The 27671-nt window shown below is 42.7% G+C and overlaps 1 protein-coding gene across 1 annotated transcript in view; it reads left to right on the top strand.

Moving 5' to 3' along the window:
* Positions 1–27671, top strand: part of MIB1 (MIB E3 ubiquitin protein ligase 1) — a 1882202-nt gene that overhangs the window by 44621 nt on the left and 1809910 nt on the right. Inside the window, exon 3 of the mRNA XM_044065767.1 lies at positions 22472–22601. Within this exon, the coding sequence (XP_043921702.1) occupies positions 22472–22601 (130 nt within the window). The remainder of the gene's footprint in view (positions 1–22471; positions 22602–27671) is intronic.

The following is a 27671-nucleotide window of genomic DNA, read 5'->3' as shown; positions in this document are numbered from 1 at the left end:
CCTAGGCAGTCAGAGAGATTCAGTTCTTGTAACGTAGTCTGCTGTATAGCTTCTTTCCATTGGGCTGTGCCTGGTACAACTTCAGTGGGAGTCACTCAAGTCATCCTTTTTTGATCTAGATGAATGCTATCTGTACTTTCTCACCTGTCATATAAAGAGTGCCCAGGACCTTTGCACTAGTGATCTATTTAAGTCACTAGCCACAGGTCATAAGTGAAGATTAAAATTGACTGGTAAAGCAAGAACTGTATTTGAGAACTTAACTTCTACTTCTCACAGCCACTAAGGCTTAACCATAAACCCAACGTATTAGTCATGGGCGACTCTCTTGTGACACACATATGTGCCTCTCACCAGGCTCGATAAGAAGAAAGTCATGGTTAGTTGTTTGTCAGGTGCCAGAATCCATTATATTACATATGCACTCAAGTCTCTCAACAGGTACTGTTGTGACTCTGTCATAGACAATGTTGGCGTGAATGACTTGAGACGTACCTCCATAGACTATATGAAGAGAGACATGACTGAGCTCGCTGAATGTGTGTCCCAGGCAGGTATGTCCTTAGCCTTAAGCAGCATTCTAACTGTTACCCAGAATGATGGCTCAATACAAACAGAAAATGATTAAACTTTAACAATTGGCTTAGTTTCTGGTGTTATTCTGGGGCGATCCAGTACCTGACGGCTTGGGAAGATCTGATTGGCAGCAGACTGCGATGCTTTGCCAGAGATGGCCTGCATCTCCCACTTGGGCTTCAGGCTTCTGGCAAAGGCTGTTGCCTTCCCCATAATGGCTTTTTAGGAAAAGTGATGAGGTCAAAACTACCAACATAAAATTTCAACAAAACGCAAATTAAAGGTCATGCTACCAAACACTAGGAGTCTAAACATGAAACTACGCTCATTGCAAGCATTCTTAACCCTGGAAGATGCTGACATTTGCAAAGTCACAAAAAACCTGGTTCAAAAGCTGCGGAGAGTACCCCAGCCTTACCTGGTTATTCATTCTATCATGCATTCAGACCCCAAACTGCAAAGCCAAAGGAGGTGGAGTTTCAATATATATATATATATATATATATATATATATATATATATATATATATATATATATATATATATATATATATATATATTAAAGACACACACCTCCAGGCTGGTCAAACAGTATGACGCACAGCAAACACTCCAGGTGCAGTTAATCATTGACAAGACCCTTATTCAAATCATAGCTAGCTTCAAGCCCCCAAATTTAACTCAAGATGCCCACTCCGCCTATCTGGACCTCTTCAAATCTATCAAGGTTCAACTGTTTACCCTGATCTTGGGTGACCTTTAACTACCCAGACATAGACTGGAGGAACTAATCATGCCAGAACACAAATGCTCAGCGATTCCTCAATTATTTTGTTAATGGAAACTTTTTGGAACCGCTAGTTGATGCCCCCATAAGATGTGATAATATCTTGGACTTGGTATTAACCAACATGAGTAATCACTGCAGCATCCCTACTGTGTCGTCATCCCTGGTAAGATTTGAGAATAAATCTGTCACTTTTGAAGTCACCATCCCCCCAGCCCCCCCCCCCCCATCCCTCTAGCTAGGGTCAAACAAAAAAAACTTCTCCAAAGCTGATTACAACCTCCTGAGGGATGGTATATACAGCTTCACAGCCCTCTTCCTCTCTGTAGGAACTGGCACCAATGTCTAAATCTACACCAAAATACCATACAAGCATTTATATAGATGCATGGAATAAGGAATACCCAAGAGGACAAAATCATCCTCCATAAGGAAGGGTAAACCTGTGTGGCTGATATCTGCAATAAATAAACTCTATAACAAAAGGAAAAATTGCTATCCAGGACCAATAAGGAGTAGTTGCCCAATTGGAAGCAATATCTCCTTGGCTGAACAAGCAAGTAAGAGCAGTAGTGAAATCCTCCAAAGTAAACTTCGAGTCCAAATTGGCCACATCTACTAGGGAACATTTATAAGGCATTCTTCACATATGTCCAAATTCTCAAGGGAACCCAGATCTGCTCAGAAGTGGTGGTCAAGGACAACAGATACACAAATGCTGTAGATAAAGCTAACCTGCTGGCTGAAACATTCAGTGAAAACTTCACCCCTCTGTATTCCCATCAGTAAATCTGTACATCCCTAGCACCTGCTCCCTTCCCCTTATATCTAGGGGACTGGTAATCACTGCTGTCTCTAAGGCAAAAAATACAGCCTCCGTGGGACCCTATAACATCCCAAGCTGCACCTTGCATGAACTCAGGCAGGAACGTGCAGCACCATTTGGTGCCCTATTCAACTAAAGTCGGAGTACTAGCTTTGTCCTAGCTGAGTGGAGAACAGCCACTGTCATCCCTTTGCACAAAGGTGGGGCTTCCACCGATCTGGGAAATTATAGACCCATCAGCCTAACTAGCCTGATCTGCAAGGCTATGGAACATATTATCACGGACCTAATTAACCAGGAGATTGGCAACCTCCAAACACTCAGTCCCACACAGTTTGGCTTTGTCAGGGGGAGGTTATGTCTGTTAAATTTGGTCGACTTCTTTGAGACGCTCACCAAAGCCAGAGATAAGTGACACACCGCCTACCCCGATCTGGCCAAAGTCTTTGACACTATTCCCTACTTGGGCATAATAGATGAACTCTCTCAACTAGGCATCAATCCTTATGTTACCAGATGGGTAGCAAACTGGCTCACCTATAGAACCCACCTAGTCAAAATAGGGGAAGCCACCTCAAGCAGGAGATGCATAATGAGTGGCATACCCCAGGGACTGGTCTTGGGGCCTCTGTTATTTGGGATATGCTTTTCTTAGGTGCAGGCCAAAACCAGTGGGTTATGACGGACTACGTTTGCAGATGACTTCAAGCTGGGTGTTGTCATCAATTCCTGTAGTGATGTGGACACCCTCCAAGAGGGTCTCTCCCAAACAAATGACTGGTGCCATAAAAATGGCCTCAAGCCGAATACCAAAAAATGCATCATCATCCCCTTTGGGGAGAGTGAAGTCCCCACAAATTATCACATTAATGACAATGTCCTAAGCATGCAGTCAGTCTTGAGGGATTTGGGCACCCATGTTGATAGCAACTTGATGTTTGAGCTCCGTGTTGCTTCCGTTTTATGGAAAGCTTTCTACATGGCCCACGTCATAAGTAAGAGTATCTCATCCAAGGACAAGGAGGTCTTAACATCCCTGTATTCTTCCCTTGTAAGACCCATTATTGAGTACAGCGCCCCTTTCGGCATGTAACTCGCAAAACACATGCAGCAGCTTCAGAGACCAATGAGGTTCTTCACCAGGAGAAATCCAGGGCCTCACACCTCTACCATACACAGGTAGGCTAAAAGCCCTGTCCCCCTACTCTGTTTCATACAGACTCGTCGGAGGTGACCTCTGGCATACAAAGCAGTCTTAGACCCTGCCTTGATGGGAGTGCTGCATATCCCCAAGTCGAGGTCCACTCGAGTAACCCACACGCACAACCTCAAGCCTGGTCTGTGACATGAATAGGACTTGGTGGGACATATTAGTGTTCCAGAGATTCCCCCCCATCTGTGGAATAGACTCCCTCTTCACGTCAAGCAGAGTACCTCATTATCTCTTTTTAAGTGCAACCTGGGTAACTGGATGGGAAATGAAAAATACACTCCTGGGATTCTACCTGTGTCCCTGCTGAACAAGGGCATCGGATGCTGACTTGTCTAAACATGGGCCAAACTCTTGGCTAGGCTTATAAGGGCCAGTAGCCTATTAACCTTCTATGATCACCACAGATTGGCTTCAGTACTACAGGCAATGAACCAGTGCTTTGTCTCCTTGTTGGGGTTATGTTCTACCTTACCTCTCCACATGAGGACAGCAGTCTGTTCTTTGGGGTCTTTTGTATTGTGATATGCAGTTTATTGATGACACTGTTCATCTGCCACATTTAACTGCTGCAAAAACAAACAGAATGTTAACTGTTTTAGAACCATTGGTAGCATCTGTGTCCCCACACGCTTTTTCTCCAAATATACTACCCCCAGAACTTTAATAACTCTGAGAAAAGGGAATAAATGTATTTCCTTTTGTTCTAGTTGGTGCAGCCTCAGCAGCAGTAGTATATTTAGAGATTGGGGTGTGGGAACAGAGCAGTACGTTAGGGGGTGTAACCTCCTCTGTGGAAAATTGGTATGCAGGATTGTGCCTATTTTAGCCTTCCTATGGTTGTATAATGACTGGGAGGATACTGATGATTGGTGTATTGTGCATGGGCTGCTGAATGGCAGTGTTCATAGGTTGGAACTAGGCTATTGGCCCTAGGGCTTACACAAGCATAGTCGTAACAATTCCCTGGCTATTTCTTCCCACACTATTTACTTCCCTGGTCTAGCGGGGTGACTGACATGATCCCCGGGGTGAATTTTCTTTCTCCAATCCAATCGTCAAGGTTCATTTTGAAGAGGGCCAAAGAGACACTCTGCTTGACATGTATGGGAAGTCTGTTCCAGAGTCTGGAGAGTCTCTGGGTCAGGAACCTATCCCTCCAGCATGTTTTTTGTGATGACAATGTTTAGATCCTTGGAGTGTGTGGCTCTCAGGGACTGGGATTTCTTTAAGTGCAGCATGTCCAGCAGCTCTGGGTTTGGCATGGCTTTGTATGTTAAGCAGAGATCACCTCTGAGTAGACGATATGTGACAGAGTATAGCTGGAGTTTTTTAAGGCAGTCAGCATAGGGCATCTGCTTTAGGCCTGTGATTCTTTTAGTAAGGTATTTCTGTGGCCTTTCCAGTTGTTGCAGATGTCTTGAGAGGTGCATACCAAATGGAGTGTTGTATTCTGTAATGGGTCTAATGAGGAATGAGTACAGTGGGACAATGACCTCCTTTTTTTCTGGTTGAAAAGCCCTTAGTGATGAGGTGTGTCACATAGAAGGATTTCCTGACTGTTGTGGTGATGTGGTTATCGAAGGTGAGAATACTGTCCACCTGTGTCCCTAAGTCTCTTATCACACTTTCGGTGTTTAGTATACTGCCATCTATGTGGTAATTCATGGGTACATGTTTTTTCCCCAAAGGGGATAACTATACATTTCTCGGCATTGAGCTTGAGCCCATGGCTGTGGCACCAAGCATCTGTTTCTGTAAGGCCCTTTTTGTAGAGTATCCACATTATTTGGGGATTCAATAATGGCTCCCAGTTTGCAGTCATCTGCGAACTTTGTTAGCCAGAGTTCCTTAGTGTTGGCCTCTACTTCATTGAAGTAGATGCCAAACAAGAGCAGTCCCAGGACTGAACCCTGAGGTACTCCACTTGTCTGGAGCTGGATTTTGAGTCTGCTACTTTTACAGAGTGGATTCTGTCAGTAAGCCAGTTGGCAACCCATCGAGTGACATAGGGATTAATGCCCAGCTTAGTAAGTCTATCTATGATTCCAGAGAGGGGGGGTGGTGTCAAAGGCCTTGGCGAGGTCATATAGGCTGTGTGGACCGCCTTACCCTCGTCCACGGCTCTAGAGACTGATTCAAAGAAGTCAGTCAAGTTCAGGAGACAAGATCTGCCCTTCACGAACCCAAACCGGGTGGGGTCCAGTGTTTTGAAGGTTGCCAATGTCTTTGTTTATAACTTCCATGATAATATGTTCCATGGCCTTGCAGATCAGGCTCGTCAGACTGATGGGGCAGTAGTTCCTGGGATCCAAGGTGGATCCCCCCTTGTGAAGTGGGATAACTGTAGCTGTGTGCCACTCAGTGAGCACGAAGCCTGAGGTGAGCCTATGATTAAACATGACACTTGGGTGAGGTGCCAGTTCATTTTGTAGTTCATGGAATACACAGCCCGGGATGTCATCTGGTCCCATGGATGCTGTATTCTTAGCTCTGGAGAGTGTGCTTTTTACCTGTGTGGCTGTTATTACTGGAATTTGGCAATCTTGCGGTATTGAGATGGGCTGTTTAGTGGGTGAGAGGGGGTGAATTTGGCACTGAATTGGTCTGCCAGGATATTGGCAATATCCTTGGGATCAGTATATTTTTGTGCCATTCTGTTGTAGCTCAGAGCAGATCTAAGCATTGCCATTTAGATTCTTGACATAGTTATAGAATGCCTTGTGGTTGTCTTTGGAATCTTTGGCAATTTTATTTTCATAACTAGCTTTGGAGGATTTTATGAGGGATCTCCGCTTCTTACTGAGGCTGGTAAGGGAGTTTTTTGCATCCTGGGATTTTCCTCTTGTCTGTAACAGTTTCTTCCTTTTGTTGTAAGGTTTGTTTATGGCAGGGGACCACCAGATTGGAAGAGAGCATCTTGGTTATATTTGGGATGGCACGATTCATGCATGAATGTATGTGCTCGTACAGTGCCTTAGTGTAGGATTCAGAAGTCGAACTTTTCAGTTCCCATCTGCATGGGTGTCATGAAGTTTGTCACTTCTGACTTGAGTAGCATGAAGTTGGCTTTGGAGAAGTTTTTTATGGAGGTTTCCTTACTGGGAGGTGGGGGTGGGATGTGGATGTTAAGGGTGATTAGCTTATGGTCAGAACTGACCAACGAGGGGGTTTGACCATAGGTGTGGAGCATCGATTTTCCCATGTTGGTAATGACCTGGTCTAGGATATTGGAGCCCGTGGTGGGGCTGTGGATAGTTGATCCAGGGCATTGGAATGTATAAATTCCAAGAACCGTTGGGCAAAAGTGTTGGTACATGAGTAGTTTTCCCAGTTAATGGCAGGGTGGTTGAAGTCACCCAGTATTAGGATGTTTGGTTGTATCTTATTTTCCAGTATGTTTAGAAAGGTGTAGTGAGAATTTTGGGGCATGGTGGGGATATGTAGCAAGCTACAATTTGGATTGCAGTCTTACCTAGTGTTAGTTGCACCTGGAGAATTTCAGATGCATTGTGTTGGGCAACTAGCCCGGTGGTGTGAAATTCCTTAGTGAATACGGACACTCCTCCACCTTTAGTGTTTTGGTCATGGTTTGGTGGCCGAAAAGTGTGGTAAGAGTTGTAGCCTGGAATTGCAGGGGTGCTGTCTGGGGCCTTGAACCAGGTCTCAGTTACTGTACAGATGTCAGTGTTCTTCATTTTTAGGAGTGCCTCAAGAGAGTGCATTTTGAGGTTTAGACTTCTAGCATAGAGTAGCATTACCTTCAGAATTTGCATGCTTGTACCTGTTACGGTGGTGGTTTTGTCCTTTGAACTTTGCCTAAAAAAGGCACTATAGGGGTGGCAAGAACCTTAGCCATTAACTTGAATCCCAGGGGTGACAAGTGCAGACCATCTGTGGCAAAGCATGTGGTCTGTCGGATCATTTCGTTTCAGGCAGACAGATACTGGATCCCCTTTGAATGACACCAGAAGCTTAGCCAGTTGCTGAAGTCAGTCATTTTGTCCTTATGTTGTGGTATAATTCTGGGCGAAGGCAGAATGCTACTCTGGGCTAGGGTCATACCTGCCTGGGCCACATGATCAGAGAGCTCTTCCATGTCTCTTTTTCATGTAATCCAGGGAGGTACGTCTCAAGTCATTCACTGCAACATGGACAATGACAAGAGTCCTATTTGTACATGTTGTGGAGTGACTTGAGTGCATGCATTATGTGGCGGATCCTGGCATCTGACAGGCAGCTGACTGTAATTTTCTCCTTGTTCAGCCTGGTGAGTGGGACATCAGTGTGCCTGACTATAGAGTCACCTATGACTAAAGTGTTGGGTATGTTGTCTTGCCTTAGGGGCTATTGCTGGGTGGCACACTGGTGTTGTGAGCTATGTGACACTTTGGTTGTGATTGGTGTTTGTTTGCATTTCAGCTTCGGAGGTCCTTGTTGCTTGGGCAGGTTACAGTTAAGGGCCTCTGCATATGTGGATTTAATGTTGCTATCTGTGGGTGTTGGTGGTGTGCGTTTAGAAGGGATATGTGTTGCTTGAGGTGTAGTGCGGGTGTTAATCTTCTCCTCTTGACTGTCTAGCACAATCTTGGATGGAGAGATCATTGCATCCAGTTTGGCTATGCAAGTGCATCTCTCACAGGTTGTAGTGTTGGGTGGTAGGAGGAGATGGTTGTCTGTGTACATGAGGTAATTGCTGCATTGCCCCAGTATGCCCAGAGTCACCAGGTGGACAGGAGAAATCACCAGAAGCTGACCCTTGGGCATGCCTGGTTTGGTGCTTTTTTTTTTGTGAAGTACAGGAGCTGTTTTCCCTTGCCTTGGCAAGGTACTTTGCAGTTCTAGGCTGTTAAGTGCCTACAATTAATTTCTCCTTATTTAACAAGGAGAGTTGAGTGCTTGTATCAGTTTAAGGCTTCCTAGTGCTTTCCGTCAGGTGTTAGACCAAGTGGTAGTCTCAGGGATGCTACTGTTTTCAAAGTAGTCTACTCCTCCTCCTTCTCCTTTGTTTTCTTTCCTTTTATTTTTCCCCCTGGGAAATACCATTGCCTCAGGTTTGGAGATGCTGATTAACATCCCAGTCATTTCTCTCTCTCTCTGTGTCTCTCTCGCGCGCACACCACACACAGCAGTAACATTTCTCTCTCTGTCTCTCTCTCACGCGCACACCCCACACAGCAGTAAATCACTTGTGTACATGTCATAACTGGATGAAGATAGAAAGATGTCTTCATTTGCAAATAGTGTGCCATCTCTAGCTCTACAAACCAGAGTTGCCCACCCATCATTAGCTGCTAAATGACATGAACAATCATTATTTCCTCATGTGGAGGAGTGACATACTGCCCTTAGTAGAAGTGCTGATTCATTCCTACTCAGAAGTGAAAGGAGAGTAGAACATAAGCTTGGCAAGGACACAAAACTCTGGCCTCAAGGGGAGTTCTTGGTTTAACTTTATGCCATGAATATGAACAAAAGTGGTACTGGCTTTTGCGTTTTCAGTAACCCCCTTATTCCATACTGTTGCAGGAATTCTGAGGCACATTATCAAAAATCTTCAAATTTACAAAACAACTGTAGACTGAATTAACAAGCTTTCATGCCCCTTCTCACAGCTCTGCAAAGCTAAAGAGGTCCATTGTTCATAGCCTGGTTGATATCTGTCTTTCTCCTGAATCTAGTGTGCGGCTGACATGTCTTGTTTAACAGTCCTGATGATAGCTTTTCCTGGAAGACTAAGCCTATGATTCTTTCTGTAGTTGGAATATCTCCCTCTCAGAAGTGTGATACCTGATAAAAATGCATGTTCTGCCATTTTTTAAAACTGTGATTCAGACAGAAAAACAGCAAGTTGTGATACTCACTGTTAACTGTTTTAGGTGTTTTTGCTTCACCTTCTGCTATAACTCTGAAGTCCTTGTCTATCGTAGGAGGACATTATAAGATGTCATACCACTGAACTTGTATATTTTCCTTGTTCACTCTTTCATTTCTGCAGATTTTTATGCCTAGGTCCAGCTACATAATGTGCTGCTAGGCTTGCATATTACCTTTCGCAGTCCTGATGCTACTGGTGAAACTATATGTGGCAGTCAGTAATGGCAGGGAGCTTAGATGCAGAATAGGTAAACCATTGTAAGCTGCTTAGTACCACCCTCTGCTGTAAACTTTTCCAGTGCTCAGGCTGGTAGTTGGTACTATGTTTTCTGGGTCACACATCAGGATTTCCACCCTTCACATAGGTAGAGTCAGGGTTGCCAGATTTGTAAATGGACAGGTAGGGACAAAAAAAGTAGTCTTTCACGTGAAGTGAAAAAAAAAAAAGGTCTGCCTGCTTTTCCGCATTACACATAAGTGGCTCCTTTGGCTCGTGTGCTGGTATACGAGCCAGTCAAAAATTACAAAGCGGAGCCTATTTCACCAGGATTTTAACAGGCAGTGCAGGACTTGGGATTGGGCTGCTGATCTCGAGACAGTCCTGCTCAAATAAGGATGTCTGGCAACCCTGAGTGGAGTTGATATGCTTTTCTGACTGGTATGTATGTTCAATATTTCAAATTGTTGTCTACTGTTGTCCCCAAATCTTTAACAATAGTTGTTTTGTTTGGCAGTTTATTTTGTGGTTCTAATTGGTCTTTTTTGACAGGTATTATGTTGCAGCATTTGTCGACATAAAAGGTGCAGTTATTACTACTGTGCCAGTTGTATACTTTATGTAGACTGTCATGTCATGGCAACATCCTCCTCGTATACTGAAGTAATTCTTTTACCCAGTCTGCACCTAACAGCATTTTTGATTATTCAAAGCACAATTTCCAAGTTTTATATTTGATAAGAATAGTCCAAATCAAAGCGTCTCTACTACAGAGACTTGCGTGGCACCACTGGATAGTTTTCATTGTGAAAGATGGATAATCTCCTGTTCTAACTTCTCCATATCCAGTGTTTACCTGTTAGAGTAAATGTGAATTGACTTTCAATGCCTTTAATTTGTCAGCTTTGCAGCCCTTGGATGGAACTATCAAAAACTTTAAAAAAAGCCTTAAAGAAGAGGTCCATTTTCTGTAATTTCCAGGACTGTCACCAAAAGAGCAAAGACTGCTCCACATTTAAAACTTTCCCAGGTTGCCAGACTTGCTCCCTTTTACCTAGTATGCATTACACTGCCACCCCCTTCTGTTTTTTTACTCCATGCTCAAAGAATTGGCTTTAGGCTACTTTTCAACATTTTTTTGAAAATGTTCTTCTGGTTGATTCATAGTAAGTGTATGCATTCATTTTCTCATCTTTTTCTGTCAGGAATGCATGTCATTTCAAATATATTCTTAAAACATCTGTTTGGACTTCTTTTCACACTTTCACAGAACGTTACAAGATTGTTTTTCTAAGAATAGAACAGGGTTTGCTTGTTCAGTTTTGCTAGATCTTTTGGATCATAACCCTGTTGGGTTATATTCTTAAGACAGCTGTTGGAATCTGCCATCTGTTTTAATACTGCAACCATTATCCATGAAGGGGCATGGTAGTGTTGTGTAAGAACTTTCCATTACAGTAGTTGTCCAACTGATCATTGTTGCTGCATCACATCCCTCTCTCTCTTCCTCTTTTTAGCTTGAGCTGGGCTCTGTTGTGTTTTCCACTTTTTTTTTTTTTTTTACTTGTACAATATGGTGCTCTACTTCTGCTTCAGTGGTTCGTCTAGGGTGAGAAAGTCCTGAGAGATTTTTGCATTTGTGTTCTGTTTTTGTACTATTGCCTCCATTGAGTTGAGGTTATATGTTGGATGGGTGCCATTAGAGGTGGGTACCCAGGTTTTGGTATTGTGGACAGATATATGGCTGTCCTTGGCAAGATGTCTCATAGTTTATTAATATTGCAACAGTGATCTGATATCTGCTGTTATGTTAAGTTCTTACACAAATGCACAACTGTCTGGAACAAACCTGGATATTGGCTCTCCTCATGCACATATCAAAGAGGGTATTGAATTTTTTTTTTTATCCCGTCTAGATGTTGTGGGCCTTGTCTCAAGAAAGATTTGGTCTGTTGGTCCTTGAAGGAATTTACTTTGATTTATTATGCACCCAAGATGGACATCCTGCAGATGCACTAGGGTAGCCCAGATTACCTGACCACATTGGTCCATCTCCTGCTAAGAATTTCTTTGCCATAGATTGCTTTGTGAAGTGCACACAAACTACTTAGTGTACCTAATTTTTTTTTTTTGTTATGAATTTGCATTATTAAAATTCTGAATTATTAAATCACAAGCTACAGTGTCAGTTGTGTGACACTGAAACTTTTCTGTGTTCATGGTCGTGTATGATTGTGCAGTGTGATAAACAAGGTATTGTGTAGTCATTGCCATCTGTTGGGATGATTGGCCATTTGTTGCCGCTTTCACTGAAGATGTCGTGGTATCCTTCATAGGCTCACCTTTCTGTGGACCTTTTGCTTGTACCTCCAAGATAGATTTCCCAGCTGGAAGTCATGGAAAAGAAAGCCCAAGACCTTTCTAAAGCTGGGTTTCTTTTTTTCACCAGAAAATCCAAAACGACCAAGAGAACTACCCAGGGATGAGTCCCAAGTGCCCAAAAACCGCTGACTTGAACCCAGTGACTTACACACCTTGTAGATCGTGTAGGCTGATGCTTGCTTATTTACTCTAATAGGAGTTGGGGTAAGCTGCTTTTGGAAAGGAACTGGAGAGGTATTTTTGCATTGAGGAATGGGAAATGAGTTTTAGGGCTGGGGATCGAGATCACGGAGTTTTGGTTTTTGGGGTGTTTGGAGTTTCAGGTTTAGGAAGCGATCAGAGAATTTAGGTTACAGGGGGGTACTGGAATTTTAGAGTAGGGGTGAGAGGTTAAGAACTGGGTGGGACTTTTAGGATTGGAGAGCAGGTTCTGGTAGACCTACACCATTTTATAGGTCAGGTATTGGGAGGGCTGCGTAGAAGTGAGAGACTGGGCTAGTGGGAGTGTGTGCCTCTGCTTTTCATGTAAGTGGCAGAGAACAAGTGTGTTGCGAGCTATTAGCATGGAGTACTTGTAGCATACCCAAAAAGCAACCGTGTGCCTTGGTTCCAGTGGAGCCAGTAGACCAAGCAGAGCTTGGTGGTCCCAGTAGAGATGTAAAGAAAGCTCTGTGGGCCTGTGTAAAAGTCCAAGGTGGTAGAATTGCTCCCTTTATAGAGGGATTCTCCCAGTATGCATGACTCATTAACTTCAACTTATAAATGGGTTTTCCTCTGCTGGTCTGCATGGTTCACCTTCAATGTGGATCAGTGGGCCAAGACATGGTAAGGTATTCCTTATATTTCATGTGTGTATCCCAGACTTGGGAAGTATATATACCCATGGTGCCCTAATAAGGGTTGAGGCACTGCAGTACATTCAGAAAAAGAGCGGTGTAGCCTATCCCACCAGACCACTAAAGCCATGATGCTTGCTTGTTTTTGCCAGAAAAGCCTTTTGATTTGAGCCCAGTCTTTGAGATGTTGGCTGCTTAAAATATCTTTTGTAAAATTCAGAAAAATGCAAAGCCACTGGACTCATTGCACTTGCTTTACATCCCATATGTGTTCCTGTACCTGCTTTCTAACTGGTGGTCTTGTTTGACCTGTCTGTTTTTAAGGTAACAGTTTTGCCTAGTCATACTACTATTTCATTTTTAATGCATAGGAGACTGGATGCTGTGTCTGGACCATTAGGATGCTGTCACACTATGAAAGGCATACCAAAGATTCCTGCACTAATAGGTAGTGACCTTTACCCTGTCTTGTGCACTGTTTTCAGCTTTGTTCAGCACTTGTAGTTTTCATCAGATGCATGACAGTGGTTGCAGCAAGCTTGCAGTCATACAGCAGGAACACATTTACCTTTTGTTTGGACAATTGACTTATACTTACAGATTGCAGGGAGGAGCTGCTACTAATGTGCAGTTGATTGGTACTGTGGATCTTGTAGTTTTGGTCATTGTAGAAAATTTGGATAAGATTCTAGCAAAGGCATTTATTCTGCTCCATAGGCTCTTAACACTTTCTAGTGTTCATGACAACTTCTTCAGATTGCAGGCTTTCCAAGTACCCCTAGTTATATATCTAGAACTAATGTCAGCTTGTATTTCTGTGATGCACAGTACCTGCCTGCATGTGCACCCCCCCTTTTTTCCTTTCATGCATCTGACAATCAGCTGCTTCCAGGTCCTCTCATCATCCATTGGATCTGCTGGACTCCCCAGGGCTAACCTGAATCCATGCTAAGGACTAGTGAAGAAATTGAAAAGCCTGATGTAGCATTATATTGTTGCTGGGTGTACTTCACCATTTCAACCTAATCCCCCGCCCTCACTTGGGCTGTGTGCTGTTTTGATCATGCCGCTATGTAACCTCAACCAGAGTCCTGCTTCTCCTTTAGTAGGCACACCAAGTAATCCCCTGGCAGGGACTGAGGACCTTTGTGAAGGTGCATCAGATAACATACCCATCCTCCTCTTGTCGTCATGTCAGATGCCAGAGGCACTAATCAAACTCTGGGCAGTTGAGTCATAGGCAGGATGTTATTCCTCTGAGGTATGGTGCTGGCTAAATGTTTGTTACTTGACTTTGAAATCCAGTGGCTGCAAGACGTGGTCACTCTGGAGGTCTTCCTTTAAGTCAGTGCCAGCAAGAGATTTTCTTGATTGATCCACCCTTGAAGCTTGATAGGCTCTCCTTGGCTCTTTTTCACTAGCACGTTTTGTGTAGAATGCATCAAGCAGTGTAGGTAGCGCCTTACACCTTTCATTCAGTTCAAGGCATGTGTAGTGCCAAAGATTTCCTGACATTGTTAGTGCATTGTACTTTACCTGTTCTATTAGACCAATAGAAAAAAAAACATAATTTAACAAAACAGCCCCCCAAGCACTCTGGAATCTTTTAAAATCAGATTGCATGAACATATTGATGCCTGAATTTCTTAAGAGTACTATGTATTTGTATTAATATACATGTATATTATATATACATAAATAGTTAAATATATTTGTATTTCATTGAACACTTCTTATTCAAACCTTTTGGCTGATTTGTATTAAAATAAACAATGCTTCCTTTTTAACAATGCTAAAGAAATATAAATTAGAAGAGTTTAAAAAATGCATAATAGAAAATGTTAGCTGCTCAAAATATCTATTGTAAAATTCAGAAAAATGCAAAGCCACTGGACTTGTGGCTTAGACTTGCCTTGTTTCGAGTATGTTCCTGTACTTGCTTTCTAACAGGTCTTCTGGTTTGTCCTATGTAGTACCTATCACAAGGACACTGCAAAGCATATACCCCTGCAGCTTGGTAACCATCAAAGCTACCTGGGTGAATAAACTTGTGTCCATCAATACAAAATTCACTGCACTATCCTAATACTTCCAGACAGAGTATACTTTACAATACTGCAAACCTTGCCCCTCTTTTCTCAAATTGAAATGTACCAAACTGTTTCGTATTTTAGGAGAATTATGATACAAAATTTTTAAGTTTAAATTCCTTAAAGATTTCTCAGCATTTAATAATATACCACTGTTGTCTCAAAATATGGGCAATTCCTCCCACAAAAGGGACATAACCTTGTAACAACATATACATTCGCCCGTTTTAAATTTCTTTTGCTCCCTCATCTTCCGTAACTTAAACACCTACTATTTTTAGCACTCTTCCATAATTTTTCCTAAGACTCCTTTGGCTGTATATCTGAATATACCTTACTACCACCTCAAAAAAAATCCTCTTCATCTGAACATAAACCCCTTTCCCTATAAAACTTGGCAGGATACGTCTCGTATAGCTTAGTGTACTGCAACAGTGATTTATTCGAACATATATTTTTATGGTAATTTTGCTTACACAGCTGTACTTTTTCCTCCATTTTGAACATACGTACATATTTGTGAAAGACCATTACTAGTTGCTATCACTTCAACTGACATGCTTCAGAACTAGTGTTTTATGTTTCTAAAGTAGCTTGTGTTCCACATTTAAAAAAAAAAATCATCCACCAGTTTTCTTTCTGGCAAGTGTGTCTAGAAGAATGCTTTTTACATGACTTGAATATGTACTGGCAGTTGCACTAGTAGATAAGTAGAACTAAAGCCTTAACGAAATATCTTTAGGTCTTTATATCCAATGCTACTTGGCTTGTCTTAGCTTTTATAATGCATTAAAAGAAAATACTTTCTAAATAGATGCAAAAGCAACATTTACAGAAAATACATCTGCAGTGTATATTGAAGGAAGTACATTTTCAATATGTAGATGAAACTGACACCACTAAGGTACTAATTTAACTAACAGTACACAAGAAGTATTTATATAATTGTGCAACAGAGCTGGAATTAATACATTTCATGCCTCAGAGAAGCAGTAAGATATTTCACATAAAAATTTACTGAACAGAATGCAGCACATAAAGCTGAAAAGGGTAAAAGATGTCTGTTATTGACCACTTGTTTTTTCTTTTGTTGAAATAGCCATGATAGAACTCTTGAGGTTCCCATAAAAGCCCATTTCACCAGAGCATAGGGAAATCCATTGATACTGTTGAATTCTCATGTGATGAGACTTTGTCTTGGTTGCACTTTACAAAAGGTCTAAGGCATTCTTTTCTATTGCTCTTTTGGACAGTACCCTTCCCTGAACCGCCATCCAGGGTCTTTGTTTGGGGCACCACTAAAAGAACTTTGCCTTGGTTTCTCTGAGATGATGCATTTGCAACAGGCTGGATCCTTTTCTCGTTTTATGTTACCAGTTCTGCTATGTAAACTAGGAGGTCTCATGCTTGCTTTTTGAGTTATGTTTTTTTTTGTTCTATGAGCATTGGGTAAGAACTGGAGATGGACCACCCAGGTCATATGACCACAAGATGGGAGGACAGTGTCAGAATTTTGGGGGGATTCCACTAAACTGAGCACTTGGCATTGAATCAAGCTGTAGGTACTGGATCTTGCTTACCAAAGTGGTGTCTGACATGTGCAAGGTTATGATGAGTACTCGTCAGTTTTGTTTTGGTTCTTCAAGTTCATCCCTGCACACCTGCATTATTGTGTTCTACATCATTCACCATATCCGTGGTCTCATGCTTCTGTCCGTCTGTGCTGTGGGTCAGCATTCGAGTGACAAATGTTTGCTGTTACTTGCTGCAGTTTTGTTTTCGTCAAGGTCTTTTGGAATATTCATCCCAAGGGAGTTTTTTGTTTTAAAACCATACTTTTATTTTTGTGATGTTTTTCGTTTTTCACTGTTGCAGTCATCACATTTGGGTTATCTGCCTGCCGGTAGCCCTCAATCGGCCTGAACACCAGAGTCTTGAGATTTCTGCGTCGAATGCTGTTGCTTCTTCCATGATGTCAGGTTGTCAGGGGTATAAAACATGCAGCTGATGCCATTACATCAGTCTTTCTTGCCGTGCGGTGCCTGAAGCAGAAGCAGTTCGCAAGTGCCGGTTGGCCGACTCCTGAAATTTATGTTGCGAGTTTCAGACCTGAAGTCTTCTAAAAGATAAATACCCCATTGGGGATCCTTTTTTCTTGCTCTAACCAATGTCAGAAAAAATAAATAATTGTCATAGAGATTTTCATTCTTGCTGTGTCGCCTGTTTAGACCCAGACCACAATGTCCTTTTCTGTCGGTTTTGTGCCTTGTTCAACGCCCAAACTATCCGTTGTCAGGCAATTTTTGTAGCTAAATACTTTCGCTCTCGACCTCTGTACTCCGAAATGGCATCGGTAAGTCATCCGACTACCGATCTTCTGAAAACGTAAGGATAAAGACACAGACCGCATAGGTTCAAAACTGCCGACGGCGCAACTGTTAAGCTAGTCGCCAGTCTGCCGGTACTCAATGAGGTGCTTTTGCAGCCCCTGATACCCGCTTCTACAGATTCGCAGGCCTCTACTGAGACCCATTCGGAGTCCAGTTTACCGCAAGATGCTTCTTCGACTTATGGAACCTGCGGATGTCTCTACCTTGGATGGGTCCGGAGCCGCTGTGCAGGCACCGGCTTATGAGGGTGCATTCAGGCCTACCGATTTTCATATTAAACTGACGACTTTGTTTCAAGCCAAAAATACTGAATTTCTCAGGCCTAAAGGTCGCACTACGCCTAGGAAACAGACGACCAAAGCGCATTCTCAGGCCCCCAGGCCTCAAAAACAAATTATTACAATGGCTGAAGACCTTATCACCTTAATTAGGGGAAGCCAGCCTTCCCCCTCAGAGACCTAGAACTAATTTTACTTCTGATTCTTCTGATCAGGAATCTGATATCTTTGTTCCTTCTGACTACCAGGACATGCCCTTATCTGCCTGTAAGGATTCTGATGCAGAGGATTCCATTCCCTCTTCTTCCCCTCCAGAAGATTTTTGTTTTGGTGAAACCCTGCATACCCTTAGGGAGCATTTCCGCTGGGAAAGCCAGGAATATTCGCAGTCCAAAAAGAGACTCGGGGAATTTTTAAACCTGCCTCAGCACAGGCCTCTAGCTATCCCTCCTGTTCTGGAGATTGTAGATGATGTTTTCTTGGAATCCAGCCTTACTCCAGACACTTTGCCTCCAGCTCCCAGGAAACCTGACAGGTACTATAGAGTACCTGACTCTCTCTCAAATTCCTTTTCAAGAATCCTACCACGGACCCATAGACCATTTCCCAAGGACCAAAAGGCATTAAGGCTACTACTGCCAAGAATCATACCCCTTCTGACAGGGATTCTAGGGCTTTAGACAGATGGGGTAAAAGGTAAACACCTCTGCTACTCTGGCCATTAGGGCTTTAAATTGCCAATTTCATATGTTAAAGTATCAGCAGCATATTATGGGGCTAATTAAACAGAAAATGATGTTGATTCCTGACTGTGCAGAACACAAAGATTTACAAGAGTTAATGCATTCTACTGACCAAGTTGGTAAATGTATTTTGCAGTGTGGTTTTGATGCTTTAGAAGTATCTTGTAAGGCTGCCGTCACTGGGCCTGTTCTTAGAAGTCATGCTTGGCTTAAGGAACAAAACTTGCCAGATCGTGTCAAAGCAAAATTACTGGATGCACCCTTAAACCAAGAGCACCTGTTTGGCAATAAAGCAGAAGAAGTTCTCAAAAGGATGGAGGAGAAAGCTAAATCTATGCAAACTGTTAAAGATTTCTTACAGGTACAGCCACCTAGATTCAGTAGGCATTGGCCTTCAAAGAACTGGTCCTTTCCAGTCCCTTCCAGGCCTTCTCAGTCCAAACCCAGGGGCAGCAGACCACCAAGACTTCAGTCTCCGGTTAGGCACAGATCTAAGCAGTGGGGTGCTCCCACGTCCAAAACAGGGAGTAGTAAGCCACCCCCATGGTAAACTTGCACAATGACTTATCCCATGCAAAAAACTGGGACTACATTTCCCAAGACAAATGGGTTTTAAACATTGTTTTCCCAAGATACAGATTCCACTTCCACTCACTCCCACCCCTAAGTGGATGACCAGACCTCCCCCCAAACCAGTGGGTAGAGGCCCAAAAGCAAGTACTTTCTCTCCTCAGCATCAAGTCTATTCAGCCTGTCCCAGCAGAACAAAGGGGGTAAGGCTTTTATTCAAGACTGTTCCTGGTTCCCAGAAAAAAGAACTCCTGGCATCCTATCCTGGATTTATCTATTCTCAACACCTTTCTGGTGGTTCCAAAATTCAAAATGCTATCTCTCCAACAGCTGCTTCCTATGCTAGCCAAGGATGCCTGGCTGGCAACCCTAGACTTAAAAAAGCTTACCTGCACATCCCCAAAAGGGAATCTTGCAGGAAATACCTTTGCTTCAGGGCAGGCTCTATGCACTGTCAGTTCTCTGCACTTCCCCTTGGCTTACCTACTACGCCCAGGGTATTCACAAAGTGCCCAACTTCAGCCATTGCTTTTTGCAGGCAGAGAAGTATTCAGATTTACCCGTACTTGGACGATTGCCTGATTCAGGCGGAAAGTCAGGAATTGCTACTATAGCACCTGGCATTTGTAAAACAACTTCTAACTTCACTGGGGTACACCATCAACGAAACGAAATCACACCTAGTACCCTGCCAACAGATTGTATTCCTGGGAGTAAGCTTGAACACAACTTCCCAGATGGCATTCCTCACTCCAGAGAAACAAATTTATTTGACAACTTACTTCAACCTGCTGGCCACAAAGACCCAGCTATCTGCAAGGAAAATAACTGCAAGCTCTGGGGTTCATGTCCTCTTGCATTCTGTTAATTCCTTATGCAAGACTACATATGAGGAAACTTCAATGGTATCTAAAAAGTCTATGGTGTCAACATTCTCAGGACTTGGAAACAATACTTCCTATTATTCCATGTCTAAGGGCAGAGTTCCTTTGGTGGGCAGAGGCCTGCAACCACAACAAGGGACTCTCTTTCACTCTACCCCGTGCCGCCCAAACCCTAACAACAGACACATCAGACTATGCATTGGGGGGGGGGCTCACATGGCAGGGCAGTGCATTCAGTGCAAATGGAACCCAAAGCAGATGCACCTGCATATCAATCAAAAGGAAATATTAGCTGTACAGAATGCTCTGACAGCCTTCAAGGGCCTTATACTTCCAGGAGAACTATTGGTAAAGACCGACAACATCACAGTTATGTGGTACATATGCAAGCAGGGGGGAACACATTTCTACCCACTCTGCAGACTAGCCATGTCTCTGTGGAACACAGCCTTGAGCAACCAAGTGCACCTACAAGCTCAATTCCTGCTAGGCAAACTAAATTCACTGGCAGACTACTTAAGCAAAAATCTCATGGACTCACACGAATGGAAACTGGAACCCAAAATATTCAAACTTTTGGGGAACAGATGGGGGACACCAGAGGTGGACCTGCTTGCTTCCCCTCAAAACTATCAGTTGAACAAATACTGCACCAGAACTCCCCACAGCCAAGCTCGGAATGTGGATGCCCTGTCCTTTTCCTGGGAAAGCCTCTCAGTCTATGCCTTTCCCCCCTCTGCCTTTCCTCTTGAAGGTTCTACTAAAGATCAAATGGGGCAAACCAAGGACAATCCTGATTGCACCAGACTGGCCATGCAAGCACTTGTATCCTCTTTTGTGCAGCCTGACAGTGCTACAACCATGGCACCTGCCTCAGACACCTTCCCTGCTGTCCCAGCGTGGGGGCCAAATTCTGCACCCTCCGCTTCAGACCCTGAACCTTGCGGCCTGGCTAATCCCCTGAGCTCACCTCTAGCAACCCTCAGTAAACAGATGCTGGATGTCATTCTTGAGACAAGGAAGCCTAGTACTAGAAAATCCTATTCAGAAAAGTGGAAAAGATACTGTTCCTGGAGCCAGTCTCAAGGGATGGGCACAGCTGTGCCCAGCTTATCTCGTATTCTAGATTACTTAAAAGAAATGCTCCACAAGGGCCTATCCTTTTCTTCAATTAAGATTAATGTCTCTGCCATCTCAGGTCATTATAATAGTGAGCCACCCCTCTTCTCTCATCCTCTGGTAAAACAGTTCCTTAGAGGGGCCAAAAACTTAAGACCCCCCCCCCCCAGGAGAGCTCTCACTCCAGCCTGGGACCTTAACTTTTTGTATTGGAAAAACTTACACTTTTTGAACCTGCTGCTACAGCAGAGTTGAAATTCCTCTCATGGAAAACAGCTTTACTTCTGTCCATCACTTCAGCGAGAAGAGTGTCTGAACTGCAGGCCCTTATGGCAGTGGAACCCTTCATTATTTTCCATGTGGACAGGGTTTCCTTCAGGACTAACCCATCTTTTTTTGCCCAAGGTGGTGTCTAGTGTGGCTTTAAACCAGTCCATTCATTTGCCTACTTTTTCCTCTAATCCTCAAAATAAAGGGGAAAGGATACTGCATTCTCTAGACGTGCACAGACAACTTAGATTCTTTTTGGACAGGACTAAGCCCATCAGAAAATCTGACCAGCTGCTAGTCAGCTTTGCTGCAGGGGCAGAGGGGAAGGCCTTTTCAAAGCAAACCATAGCTAAATGGATAGCACACCACATCCATTTCTGCTACAAGCACCATGGAAAACCTACCCCACAGATAAGAACACATTCCACTAGGGCTACATCTACCTCTACTGCATTTCTCAGAGGAGTCCCTACCAGGGACATCCTGGAAGCTGTGACCTAGAGCTCTGTACACATTTTCACCAACCATTACCACTTGCCTATCTCTTGTAAATCCAGAGCTGGATTTGCCACAGCAGTCTTACAGGGCCTGATTGTCAGGCCTAATGCTTCTTAATCTACCTCCATCCTTCCTTAGTTTTGGGAATCAACCCAAATGTGATGACTGCAACAGTGAAACACGAAGAACATAGTACAATTGTATACACCTTACCATAATTGTAGATGTTTGAGTGTATTCACTGTTGCAGTCCTGGTTACCCTCCCTCCAGCCCCCTGATTGTCTTTGCTTTCAACTGTCCTTTTTGGTTTGGCATGTCTTATACTATGTGTATTTGCTTTTTGCTGGGGGTGTTCCACACCATATAATTGCTTCCTATTTTGGGGAGCACCTGACATCTCAGGCAAGAAAAACTGATGTAATGGTGTCTGCTGCATGTTTTATAACCCTGACGACCTGACGTCATGGAAGAAGTGACAGCATCCGACGCAGAAATCCCAAGACTCTTGTATTCAGGCTGGCTGAGGGCTACCTGCAGGCAGATAACCCAAATGTGATGACTGCAACCGTGAATACACTCGAGCATCTACATTTATGGTAAGTGTACACAACTGTACTTTTTGCCTTATACCTTTTGATATTTGTCTTATTTCTGTGCTGGTTTAACATGTCATTCTGTAATTTCTGCATTTTGTTGTTTACGTGTGACACTAAGTATTGTATGAATGGTAGCATATTTTGAACAGTGCTGCTTCTACTCAGTTTGCTTTTCAAAATGAGATGTTTCCAAAGATGTGCGAATTTGAAAAACCGAAATGATTTTGCAGTATCTCATTGTTCTGGAGCGTTTCAAAACTGTTTTACAGACCCCCTGCATTTCTCACTTAACTTAAGATTCCAATTTCTTATGATCTCAAGGGTTTTGTTGGAGTCCCGACGCAAATCAAAGAAAATCACATCCAGAGGAATTTTTCCAAATGCAAGAGTTGTTCGTGGAGTAGATTGGCAGTGGGAAGACCAAGATGGGGGCAATGCACGTAGAGGGAAGGTAAGAAGAGGTCTACTACAGGTGCTGAAAACAAGCCATAGTTTACAGAATTAATATTTTTACTCTTAATGGGAAGCTGTTGAACATGTGACTTGCATCAGTCTTGTAATGGTTGTGAACTACTTATTAGTGGACTCGTACACACGCTTTCCTTTTCTTGTAACAGTTGTGAAATGCTAGCTGTTTGTACAGACTACTGAATTACTTAATACTGTGATATCCTTGAGGATGACTTGGTGTCATACATAATCCAGGACATGTAATACCTTGTGTAGAATGTGTGCATCCTCCCAGATACTTGTCACTAGCGTTTGCTATTTGATGTCTTGTTCATGCTGTTTGGGTCATTTCCAGGTGTATTGGCATAACAGAGGTGCCTACATGAAAGCATTTACGAGAAGAATGTGCATTTCAACATCCCTTGTTGAGCTGTAGGGCATTGGGATGAGATTTTAAAATTGTGATAAAAGTTTGATGGAATATCATATTAGGAGTAGTCATCCAGCAGGCCCAGAGGTTTTTTCTGCTTTGTTAAATTTCATGCATAGTGAGCCATTGTTGTTTAGTCAAGTCTTGATTGTTTGTGGCCTCACAGACTGGCACATTGGATCTATCTGTGAACAACTACTACTTAAAGTTCTTATAAATTCCTAATCTGTCCATCTTGGCCTCTGCTGCCCCTTCTTTTACCTTTTGATTTTTCCGAACAACAGTATCTTCTCTAGTGAATCCTGTCTTTGCATTATTTGGCCAAAGTATGTGTCTGTTTTCCTGTTGGACTTTTCAGTGAACATACTGCGTCCCCATCACCCAAAGTATTGACTTTTTAAGCATTTTTTTTATTGTGCATGGTATTAAAAAAAAAAAAAAAAAAAAAGTCATAGGTACGTAAACAATATTAGAAAAGAAAACAAGCCATAATTATGTTTCTTATTTTCATGCAGTCTACATGTTTTCTTTTTAATTTTCATTCACTCTACCATTACATAAATTGCTCAATTCCTGCTTTCCCTTAAACTTCACTCTCTTTATAAACATATTCTACATGTATTGTTCCAACAAATTCCATTTATTTCTGTGTAATTTGCTCCTTACCTTTCCTGAAGATCCCACCTCCAGTTATTTTATCTGTTTTACAATGTTCAGTACACCTGTTATGATTAGTTTATATTTTGATTTCCATTTTCTACTGCTTTTTTGTCAGCTAGTAGTATTAACCTTAGTATTGACTGACTTGATCTTTTAGAAGGTGGAATTCTCAAAGTTATAGACATATTGATTATCATGTGTTAATCATAAAGCATAGCTTTAACTTCACAGACCTTAGTAAACACTGTGACATATTTCGTTTTTAAAATATACAGGCTTGCAGTAATTTTCTTGCCAAAAAGCAAGCTTTTTTTTTTAAATCATGTGGCTACAGTCACCATCCGCAGAGGTCTTTAAGCCCAGGAAAATTAAAATCTGTTGCTATGTTCACTGCTCCTGTGTCTATTTGCAAACAATTGAAAGGGCAAAATGATGTCATTTTATTTATGTTGAGCACTAAGCCAGCTTTTGACTTTCAGCTTTCACCTTCATCAGTAGGCTCTTCAACCCATTGCCAACTCACTTTCTTCCATCTGGATAGGATCACCTGCATATATGAGCTCATTTTCTTCCATCTGAATAGGATCACCTGCATATATGAGCTTGATACTTCTCATGGTAACCTTGATTTTAACATATGAATTGTCTAATGTAGCATTTTGTATGATTTCAGTGTACGTAATTTAAGTAAGTAGTCAGAAATGGCACTAAGCAAAGGATTACATTTGACAAGAAATACACTGGTCTGCAAAAAACTTTCTGGTCTTCAACCAACCAGTTGTTAAATCCTGGCTGAAACACACAGCCTAGCCTTTCTGCTGTCCTTCAGTCAACTCAATCAAATGTCTTTGCCTCCAAATTCAGTATACAGTTTATCAACTTGGTATCTTCTCTCCTAAGTCTGTCAAACTCCACTACCTCACAACCTTTAACTAAACCAACACTCCATCATAAAATGCTTACCCTGAAGCCCATCTCAACTTCCACTGCTGCTCTAGAGGAGAATACCTTAAAATGGCAGCAGATGCTCGGGCCTTACTCACTTTCTGTATTAACTGAGATATTAAATATAACTACATTCCCAAGCTGTGGAAAAAATCCTACAGCATACCCTTGTATAAGGGCAACACTTTAACTACAGGCCAATAGCCATTCTATCTACACTTTCAAAAGTCCTTAACCTGTATCCAAACACTAATTTATTTATAGGTTCATAGGTAGGTACTAGGCTATCTGCCCAAGGGCATTTATAAGCCTAGCCAGTGTGTGTCAGCTTTCGCCGCCCCATTGATTAATTAACTGAGCCTCTGTCAAGAAGAGCCAATGAGGTGACCTCTGTCAAGAAGAGCCAATGAAGTGATCCCAGGGGTGTATTTTCTGTTACCCATCCACTCGTCAAGGTTTCTCTTGAAGAGTGTTAGTGAGGGGCTCTGCCTAATGTAGTTAGGAATTTTGTTCCAAAGCATGGGGAGTTTCTGTGACAGAAATTTATCCCTCCAGCATGTTCTATTTATTGTTGTGGCGAGGTTTAGCTCACTAGAGTGAGTGGCTCGCAGTGACTTGGATTTCTTTAGGTGGAGCATGTCCATCAATTCTGAGTTGGACATGGCTTTGTAAGTCAGGCAGAGATCACCTCTGAGTAAGCGATATGCCACTGAGTACAGCTGGAGTTTTTCCAGTCGGGCTGCATAGGACATATGTTTGAGGCCAGTAATCCTCTTGGTGAGGTACTTTTGTGGTCTTTCCAGCTGTTGGAAATGTCTTGAGGTACATCCCAAATGGGGCATTGTACTCTATGATGGGTCTGATGAGTGACGAGTAGATGGGCACTATAACCTCTTTATTTCTAGATGCGAACCCTTTAGTAATTAGATGGGCTACAAATCCTCCTAACTACTTTGGTAATATGATTGTCAAAGGAGAGATTACTATCTACCTGGATCCCCAGATTTCTTATTACCCCCTTCTCTATTAAGGGGGCTGCCGCCTGTGTGGTAATTCATGGGTGTTTTGTTTTTCCCAGATGGGATGACTATGCATTTTTTGGCATTTAGCTCGAGACCATGACTTTGACACTAGGTGTCCGTCTCAGTAAGACCCTTTTGGAGAATGTCTGTGTCAGCCGGAGAGTCAATTATGGCTCCCAGTTTGCAGTCATCGGCGAACTTGGTCAGCCATAGTCCTCCTGTGTTTGCCTGTACTTCTGAGAAGTATATGCCGAACAGTAGGGGTCCCAGGACCGAGCCTTGTGGGACACCACTTGTGACTGGTTTTAGAGTTGGACCTGGAGCCCGCTATTCTTATTGTGTGAGTTGTCTGTAAGCCATTTGGCAACCCATCTCGTGACGTAGGGGTTTATGTTCAGGCTGGTGAGTTTTTTTCTATAATTCTCGAGTGGGGAATGGTGTCAAAAGCCTTGACGAGGTCAAGGTAGGCTGTGTGAACTACATTCCCCTCATCTATGGCCTTGGTGACTGTCTCGAAGAAGTCAACCAGGTTTTTTTTTTTTTAATTTAACATTTGTTAACCGGGAAAGTCCAACTTGGAACTAAGCCAGTTTTCAGCAGTGGCCCGGGGAGAAATGCTCCAGATGCATGTCTTTGTAATATGGGAGGTAACCGGAGTACCCGAAGTAAACCCACACGAACACAAGGAGGACATGCAGATTCCACACAGAAGGCACCCCAGCTGAGAATCAAACCGGAGAACCTCTTGCTGTGAGGCGGCAACGCTACCGCTGCACCACTGGTGCCGTCCCGTAACAAAGCCGAACTGGGTCAAGTGTTTGGAGGTTCCCAATGTCTTTGTTAATTAGTTCCATGATGGTGCGCTCCATTTCTGACAATAATCTGCTGTCTCCAGCACAGCTTAGCTTCTGCCGTAATTACAGCACTACTACGTCTCTCCTCAACTTCACAACTCCTCTAAATCAAAACAGAAATGAGGGAAACCCAGTTCCTTCCATCTTTCTTGATCTATCTAAAGGCTTTTGACACCATTTCTCTCGCACTCTCTTTCACACATTCTCTCTCACTCACTCACTCACTCACACACACACACACACACACACACACACACACAGCTGCAAAACTTGTTCTCCTTTTGTCTAGATCCATCTACACTCACTTGGTTTGACATCTTCTTTGTCCAGCAGACAACAGGCTGTTGAATGGCAAAGTAACATGTCCCCTTTCCTTCCCATTACAATTTGGAGTGTCCAAAGCTCTCTTCTAGGCCCTGTCTCATTGAACATATTTCAAAATAACCTCAGCTCAACAAGCAAACATGCAAAAATCATCCCGTATGAGGATGCCTCTACTGTGATAGAAAGAAATGGATACAGTGCAACAACTAACCCAGGATTCCTTTGCCTGTGATGAAACATGGCAGTTCAACTCCCACCTTCTCAACCTCCCAAAAAATCCAAGCTTATTCTATTTACCCCCAAACAACACTCTCTACCTGGAAATCTCTCTCTCTCTCTCCACTCAAACCTCCACAAACCACATAAAATTGAATTGGTAACCATGCTAGGCTACTACGTATAATAATTGAGCATTTAAAATCTGACTACCATATAAAAGACTAATAAAAAATCATCAAACAATTGTCACCCTCTGCCTTATAGACCCTTACCTAATAGACAATGCTGGAAAATACACCACTTCAACTTTTCTTCCTTCTAATTCAGCTCTCTGCAGTTCTTAGCCTCACTAAACTTTAGGCAACCCAGACCAGTGTCTCTGAGTAATACTAAATAAAAGTAGCCAGTGCTTCTAATGTAACATACCGATCACACCATTGTGTAGCACTAAAGAGGCTACACTGACTAGAACTGTCTCATTCCCTGACTCTGACTCATCTACTTACCACATGTGACCTTATTCACAAACCTGAAAAATATCTTAGCCTAACTCTCATTCTTCGGTACTGCTCATCATAAAGGCAGCTACACTCTGTACATTTAAAAAAAAACAAACA

The sequence above is a fragment of the Protopterus annectens genome, chromosome 3.part0, assembly GCF_019279795.1.
Source record: "Protopterus annectens isolate FY-2018-M chromosome 3.part0, PAN1.0, whole genome shotgun sequence".
NCBI classification, from domain to species: Eukaryota; Metazoa; Chordata; order Ceratodontiformes; family Protopteridae; genus Protopterus; species Protopterus annectens.
This window is presented reverse-complemented; position numbering and strand designations above follow the sequence as displayed.